General features: G+C 46.8%; 1 protein-coding gene across 1 annotated transcript; it reads left to right on the forward strand.

Annotated features, from left to right (window-relative positions):
* Nucleotides 1-1,040: 1,040 nt before the first annotated feature.
* Nucleotides 1,041-8,805, forward strand: LOC306819378 (uncharacterized protein; the record flags this gene model as incomplete). The annotated part of the gene is made up of 4 exons (XM_079373167.1): nucleotides 1,041-2,505; nucleotides 7,941-8,107; nucleotides 8,211-8,323; nucleotides 8,699-8,805. Coding segments are annotated over exons 1-4 (1,572 nt in total), but the record flags the coding sequence as incomplete, so codon positions are not given.
* Between the last annotated feature and the right edge of the window lie 32 nt (nucleotides 8,806-8,837).

An 8,837-nucleotide genomic window follows, 5' to 3' on the forward strand; every position in this document is an offset into this window, starting at 1 on the left:
GCGGTCACAGCTCAATGAGCAGGAGGCGAATCCTCAGGGTGGGATGTGATCTGATCGAGTATTTAACAAGCTGTCAGAGTATTGGCTGAGTCTCCCAGCAATCTGTGGCAGCATTGGCTGACGGCACACTTTCTCTCACAACCCACAACCAATCTGGAGACTGTGCTGCCTCGGCAGAATGAGACACCGAGCTCGCCGTTACTACGGGGGGGACGTATCGATAACATCACGGTTAATACTACTTCCACTACGAGCGCCGTGACGGATCGGATCCCAAACATCTCTGTCGCGTGGCTAACTTGTGTTCCCGTTTCACTGCAGTAACATTACCATAGCAGGAGAGAGACATCATTAATTCATGGTCTGAGATAGATGCTGTGTCTGAGTGTCGGTAGAGCTCTTGGATTACAACAACAACAAACAAACTTGACATCACGTCGTTTGTGATTTGCAGAGGATGGAAAAAAGGAATCGGTTGTTTTATTTCTCAGCAGTCACGTCTAATATTTTAAGGGTTTTTTTTTTACTACGTTGAATGAAGAAGTGAGAGAAGACTCCTCCTGATTCCAATAGTCCAAGAAAACCTGCAGTACATCCACAACTGGGCGTCACACTTGAGTTTCTTCTCTCACACACACACAGTGGAGTGGTTTTTTACAGCTTGAGTCTCCCTAATGGGCTGAGCAGCACTGGACTGCTCTACATTTCTCTCTCTCTCCCACACTCATCATCCTTCCTGACTGAATGCCTTGCACCAGGTGACAGCCCACCTGCCAGAAGCCTGGCGATAAATCCACAGTCTGACCCCAACCAAATTATTTTGACACATCTGGGTTCTCCTTTCTGGCAGCTGGTATTCAGACCAAGTGAAGCAGCTAGCTTACCACCGTACGTATATGAGCAGCAGGGTCCTTAAAGAGAGGGGACCGGGCTCCTGCAGGAATATAAGCCAGGTGAGGTGAAGGAAGGTCATGTGATACGACAGCCTGCTCCGTGACGGCACCACTGAGGAAAAGAAAGAGATTCCTCCCCCCCAGATCATATCATTCACCAGGCTCTATTTAAGATTTGTCGAAGGAGAACTGAGTCAAACCTGCTCTGCCTGACTCTGCATTACTCACATGTGTCAGATTAACGAGGAAGGCGTCAGTCACGCCACAGACTACCCGAGCATTCCCCGCTGGTTTCCCTTTTTCTCTCTTGAACTACCGGAATGCTTTCCGAACTTGTACACGCGTTAGTTATGCCTCTGTGATGAACTAATGTCTGCGTTGATTGTCTTTTCTTTTTGACTCATCGCTCTTTGATGACATCCGAGACATGGGGAGCTCTATGGGTTGCGTCAGACCTCCTCAGGAGGGGCAAATCGGTGGAGTCCCCCCACTTTCACCAAAGAAGCGTCTACGTTTCAGACGTAAGCATAAGGGCAAAAAAAACAAGAAAGAAGAGTCAGGACAGGAGGACTTTGAACATCAAAGAAGTCTTGAGCCAGACGACAGAGACGAGGAGGATATAGAAGATGATGAGAAGGTTTCAGGAATAGAATCAGTCGACCTGAGCCACAAAGCTTGGACTGTTAAACCAGTGCCTGATACCCAGTTCACCCATTCCAAAGCTAATCTGCACAGCAATACACTTTCCCCTGGTTCTGCTAGTACCAATGTAGGCAGCCTTTTGGGCAACAGACTACTTGAAGTGTCCCCCAAGCTAAGCCCAGCCTGGAGAGGAATATTCTGCCTACCAGGTGAGGAAGACACCGTTAGCGCGATCGTAGATGTATCCAGCATCCCGAGCCAAACCACGACCGCCACCCCGGTCAACACAGCCTCGTCCCTGGGAAGTACCACTCCGGGTGGAGGGAGGGTGTGTCGCGTTCGGGAGAAAGCCCAAGGGGTGCTGGAGAAACCGTGGATACTCCGACAAAGGAAGGAGAGGAAGGATAAGGGTGGTTTAGAGAGGGAGCAAAAGGAAGGGGTGAAAGGAGGACCGGAAGGGACGGTGGAAGTGATCCGAACGCCTTCAGGGAGGGAGCACAAAGGTGTGGTGCATATCCGGGAGGTGGATGGTAAACTCTGCGTAGTCAGGACGGTGTACCCCAGTGATTTCGGCTCTCCAGTGTGGAGGGGTGACAGTGGCGTGGATGTGCGTAAAGAGCCACTTGCTTTGTCTCCAGTCACAGGAAATATTCTCAAAGTCCAACTTTCAGAGGAGGACAGATGTGCTGCCAAACTGTTCGAGGAGGATCTCCCAGCGCCCTCAAGCCAAACGAGGATTCAGGAGAGTGTCAAAGGATTTACCTTGAGTACTCCAGCTCGTGCACAGGATCAGTTTTCTCTGTTGGAGTCGGGCTACTCCAGCGACCTGCCGCTGACATCCCCCGAAACAGCTGGCACCACTCCCAGTCAGACGGACTGGGGAGGGCTGACCAGTAGTTCCTCGGAGAGACTGGACTCCATGATAGAGAGTCCTCTGTCAGTGCAGCAACATGTGAAACACCTGCCACAGGTTTGAATCTATTTATCTGCTCCCTTGCCCAAACTGCAAATTGGTTTTTGCATGTCTACATTCGTCTTCGCTTGAATGCTTTGACAGTAATTAACTTCATATTTGCCGGCACTACGGCCTCTAACTTGTATCAGGCTTCAGATCATCGGGTAGAGAAAGGTTTGAAAAAGGAGCTGTAACCGTTTTTGTTCTTTACCAAAGAAACTATCAATCATCTATTGGTTCTAGCTTCTGAAACGTTTGAGTTTGTTGCATTTTTGCAAATTGAATTACCATGAAACCATGAAGGTGTGATGGGCAAGTCTCCTGTTAGCATGCAGGGAAGGCTCAGTTACAGCCTCTGAATGCACTTCAAAGATGTTGCTCCTTGGAGGAGAGGAATCTTTTTTTGTGAAAGTCGATATGGTGATGAGGACGAGTTATTTTAATGTTAAACTTGAGTGTTACCAAACTCACAGGATGTCCTGAATGTCCTGAATGGAAGATCATCACTTCTCCATGAAGTCTCAATTTCAAAGTATCACTGGGTAAAATAACGAACCATGAATTGCACTGTTGATTGACTCTTAGCTTATGAATGGGTGTGAATGGGTTGATTGGTAAGATTCAGTCATTTATCGTGCAAGTCTCTAAACCCGTTCCTCTCGGGTCGATATTCATGAGGTTTTTTTTTAACTCTACGTCTGTTATCATTGGTTGGTTTATGTCATGAAGGGATATTAGTGTGCGTGCTATCAGCTCTTAAAAGGCCCAATGCCTTCCTCCATGTGTTCCACCTCTGTCCCCAGAGTCTAATCAACACAGCACATCCTGTCTCTACATCCTTCTGCCCCAGCATCCCTCCGTTTCATGTCCTTCCTCTCCCTCCAGTGCCTGCTATCTTTCCAAACACAACCGGCACGTGTTCATGAGGCAGACTGGACAGACTCGTGTTCGTCTCAGAGAAATGGAAGGGTTCCCTCCTGAAACTTGTCATTAGTCACGTCTACGAGTTCAGTCGCACACAAAGTAACTTGGATGGTTTGTCTTATCTGAGGTGTTTGTGTTTGGGAAAAAGTTATTTTTTTAATTTTTTTAGTTTTTTAATTCTGTTATTTGCATCTTTTTTCGTTTTATTTGACTGTTAATTTTTCTGCCTTCGAAAATATACTACAGCCATTATGAGGTTTCGATTGTGCAACAATTGCTTTTTTAGGTGCAACTTTTTTTTCCCACAAAAATCTTTTTTCTAAAAAGTACAAACAACAACAAAATATCGACACACCTATTCGCTCGGTTTGATGAAGAACATTTCTGTCACATTTTGTTCCACTCTGACAAATCAGAAGCGCTTGCAAAAGAGTAAATTCACAGGGTGTTTTACTTAAAGGCTTAACCTTAATATTTCCGTCTACACGTTTTGTTCTCGCTTGCACCAAAGGTTTTCGAGCGAGACGGTTCCTGTGCTAGCTTGATGCTCAGCTCTCCCTCACCTTGAAACTGAACAGGCTGCAGCAGCCTCTGCAGTGATACAGCAGATGATGTGTGTGTGTTTTTTTTTTTTTACACTGCCTTCCACTCTTTGATTTTCCCTGCACGTTAAAACTGCAAAAACAGCTTAGCAGTGCAGCACAGCAGCTGAAGTCATGTCAGTGTGTTTAGTACCGCATGTGTCCTTTTTATGCACATTTGCTGAGTCATGAGAAGGTCCCTCGGTAAGAGTGCTTTTTTACTGGGGATGCAGTAATCAATGCTGCTGTCTTGTGTCATGATAAGAATGTGTGCATGCGTCAGGACGCCTCTGTGCTGGAGTTCAGCGGTCCTTTGGGGATGAGGTTTTAATCCGATGCCCCTTTCTGCATAAAAAAAAGGGGGATTTGAAATGCGCATTCATCAGAGAGGCGAGTGCTTTGTGGAGCCTCCAGGGGATTCTGATCACACGTTAAAGATCACCACTCAAATTAACCGTACCACCATCCTACTGTGTTGTTAACCATCAACTCATCCGTCTTTCCATCCATCATCCTTCCATCCATCCGACCTCTCTTCTTAACGACTTACAGCCAGGCGTTTAAGGAGGTCGTTTTTGTGTCAGTGCCAGTAAAAACAACGAAAGCGTCTCTTCTTGTCCTCCCTCCATTTAGCCTTCGTTGTTATCTCCTCCCTTCACGCCTCGCACTCCCTCCTCCGCCCACAAACTTCAAAGAGGCCATGATTTAAAAAAAAAAGGGGCCGGCCCAAAAACCCCCCGGGGGTCTCGCTAGCAGATCGTTGGTTGTATGTGATGGATCAGAGCTGCTCTGCACGCTTCTGCCATCCTTAATCTCAAATACTGTACATGCACAGTAACACCCAGCAGAGTCTTAACACCGAGACACAAACAAACACCTCCGCAAACGTGTGATATAGAAACCTTATGGGCTCAAACATACTGATCACAGAGAGTCTTAAAGAAGCATGGCTCATGCTACCAGTAGCCTTCACTTACACAAACGGTATCACACACTTCCTGTACCGTAAGATGCTGGAGGTGGCGTCTGTGACATAAAGTATAAAACATGGACGTATCTCAGTGACATCATCTGGAGGCATTTTGATGCCAAACAATGGCAGCTGCCATATTCTGAATGCTATCTTCACCTAACTGTTGATCAATCATAGAAACAGGGAATGAGGGGAAGTGAAGGCGGGCCTTAAGCCACAGAGCAAAATAAGCCACACCCCCTTTTTTAATGCCTACCTCTCAGATTGTGCCACAGATGAAATTGGCTATTTCGAGCAAACTGATTTTGGACCAGTCTGTAAACCATTTTAATTTCTGCTTTTAAATTCGACATCTGTATCTGTTCACGTGGGTGTTGCAGGGATTCAGCCTCAAGTGGACGCTTGAGGAACTGCAGTATGTTGCACCCTCGGTTGCATCCTCAAAACGATGCAACAGGTTGAAGGAATCCGGTTAATTAAACAGCCACACTTTCGCTAAATACCAAGTCGATGACATCACTGATTCTTCATCAGTTATTTATCCCATAAGTTTAAAGTCGTGTTTAAATGCAGGACTTTAACATTTAGATATAGATTGATGCTTTATTGGTACAGTGTTGGAAACTCTGTGTTCTCTCACTCATTATTGTCTTTTGACCTTTAGAGCAGAGCCTTCAGCACTCAGAAAATAAATCAGTCTAATGGTCCCTCATTTGTTCATGTAATAATAACCAGCTCTGTTCACTGAAACACGCAAAAAAAAAAAAAAGCGAGTGAACCCTGAGAGGAGAATATTTAGTCTCAGTTCTTTCCCTCTTTGTTTAAATCCACCCAGAGAAGAAAAGCATTTCAATGCATACATATCATGAATAAAGTCATGGCGTATGAGTAAGTACTGTTGCAGTGGGGGTGTCGGCTCTCTGCACAGAGTGCTGTATCAATATTCAGATGGAGGATTAGATGTTCTCTCTCTGCACAGGAGGTCTGGGATGCATACAGAGAGCTGGAGCTCTGCAGGAGAGCGCACACACACACACACACACACACAGTGTTTATGAATATCTCGTCAGGTCACAGATTCTGACCACGTCTCCTTCATGTGCGTGTTTACTTTGGGAGATGCTAACCTGCTAGCATCATCAAAGATAAAGGCTGCTTGCTGTGGAGGTTGTTTTGTAACTTCCATTTTATTCACAGACGTTTTTTTTCCCATCAAATTGTACTTTGTGAAACTGAAAGTACCCCCCCCCCCCCCCCCCCCCCCTCAAGTCTTTTTGGCTGTTGCTGCTGCAGTCTCCTGGCACACGTTGGACTTTCATATTGCTCAATTTTAGCAACCCAGTGAGAGAGGGGAGGGAGTGCAGGACGAGGAGTGAGGGGGGGGGGAGCGATGGGATGACAGAAGAATACTGATGACAGCGACAGCAGCCAAGCTCCAGCAGTTACAGCACATACATCACTCTGCTTTTGTCACTGCAGAGTGCTGGGCCTAAAGAGAGCAAACGGAGAGGAAGATCGGCTATTTGGACAAAATAACAAGTCGCTTAAGGAGGCAAAAAAATGTTTCACTGCGAACAGCTGTTTTCTCCAAATATCACAGGAGATTAAATGACTGATTTGGAAGATATCTTCTGATTAAAATGATTCACCTTATGATCAGACATGCTGTGTTGAAGTGCTGGCTGCTCAGTATGTCCTCCTCCTAACTTTAGATTCTGCTCCTGAATGCTCTGGATCTGATTGGACCAGAGAAGGTAGGCGGGGCTTTGAAGGCCGTTTTGGACGCCCCTGGGTTTGCCAGATATGAGAGCAGTTATCAGGTCAACAGGTGTTGCAGCGATGGAAGCGGGCAGTGGAACTGCTTCAGATAGAAGTGATTGTACCCGAGCTAAAAAGCCTCTGCATGTTTCTAATAAGCTCCAGCAGCAGAAAGCTGCTCAAACTAGGATCAATGTTGGAGATGAAACATGGAGAGAGGTTAGAACGCAGAAAGCTTTACAGACCCATGCAGAGCTGGCTAAACACTGAAGCTACAGTGTCCACCACATGCAGAGCTGGCTAAACACTGAAGCTACAGTGTCCACCACATGCAGAGCTGGCTAAACACTGAAGCTACAGTGTCCACCACATGCAGAGCTGGCTAAACACTGAAGCTACAGTGTCCACCACATGCAGAGCTGGCTAAACACTGAAGCTACAGTGTCCACCACATGCAGAGCTGGCTAAACACTGAAGCTACAGTGTCCACCACATGCAGAGCTGGCTAAACACTGAAGCTACAGTGTCCACCACATGCAGAGCTGGCTAAACACTGAAGCTACAGTGTCCACCACATGCAGAGCTGGCTAAACACTGAAGCTACACTGTCCACCACATGGCTGAGAAATTAACCATGTGACATTCAATTCCTGAGTGCATGACCCCATCAAAAAACCAGCAGTTAAAGAAAGAGGAATAAATATGACGGCTGAGCAGATTGATCAGAGGCAGAAGAGATGAAAGAACGCTGCAAACTGATGAGACAGATCGAGGGCGAGGAGGAGGAGGAGGAGGAGGAGGGGGGTGAAGGAGAGGAGCTCGTATGTGGAATAGAGAGTAGATAGAGGAAGGACATGAAACTCATTCACACACATGTTCTCACACACACACACACACACACCCCGGGTGCTTCAAAGTGAGAAGAAGCCCGAGCAGAGGTTCGGCCGTGCTGACTCATTGCGTCTGTTGCTTCTGTGTCCGAGTCGAGGTCGTTCTGTCGACTGCGTGTCGATGCAGGAAGACGAGACTCGTTTTCAAGATCGAAGTCAGAACTTAAGATGGATCATAATAAATTCAGCACGATCTTAAAAGCACTTTCTTCTGACTGTTTGACGTGAACTTCAAATCATTTTGGTCTTTGATGACATGAAATAGTGAATCCAATTTTTTTTTTCTCTCTCTCTCTCTCTCTCTCCCTCCCTCTCTCTCTCCAGATTTCAGAGATCTACGTGAGCGGCGAGTCCGGCGACCTCACAGCCAAAGAGAAGCTGCTGTTATGGAGCCAGCAGGCGACAGAAGGCTACCCCAGCCTCCGCTGCGTCAACTTCACGTCATCGTGGAGCGACGGACGCATGTTCCACGCTCTGCTGAACAGATACAGGTCAGAGGACGGAGAGCACTCACACTACAAATCCAAACAAGTGCAGAGTGAGGAAGCTCATTAATGCATCCCCCTGTGTGTGTGTGTGTGTGTGTGTGTCCAGGCCAGACCTGATCGACATGGAGGCGGTGTCGCGGCAGGGTAACCGGGAGAACCTCGAGCAGGCCTTCGAGATCGCTGAGTCGCTCGGGGTGACCAGACTGCTGGACGCCGAGGGTGAGACACGTGATCAGGAAGAACAAACAGTGTGACGACATTTAAACCAGCCTGAAGAATCACCGATTAGTTCACACTTTGAAGTTAGAAACTCGAGCCCCAGTTTTTATTCTCTGCACCATTCAGCTCAGACGTGCACACCCTCGTTTTCTGTTCTTAAAAACAGCTGCTTCAAACTGACCAATGAAACGCAGCAGGATGAGCTGCTTTCATCACACAAAAAAACAACACTTTTTTTTTTTTTAGCATTTTAATGTCTCAGAGTTTGACATTTAACTCATCGGGTTTAAAAAGATTTTGACGGCTTGTGAATAAATACATAAATTGACTTCCTCCGTCTTTCTCTAATCCTCCATCTTCTCTCTTTTCTTTCAGACGTTGATGTTCCGGTTCCTGATGAGAAGTCGGTCATCACCTACGTGTCCTCCATCTATGATGCCTTCCCTAAAATCCCTGAGGGCGGAGAGGGCATCGCTGCAAACGTACGCTGCCACTCCCCCCCCCCCCCCCCCCC

Source organism: Symphodus melops (assembly GCF_947650265.1).
Source record: "Symphodus melops genome assembly, contig: scaffold_444, whole genome shotgun sequence".
NCBI lineage: Eukaryota > Metazoa > Chordata > Actinopteri > Labriformes > Labridae > Symphodus > Symphodus melops.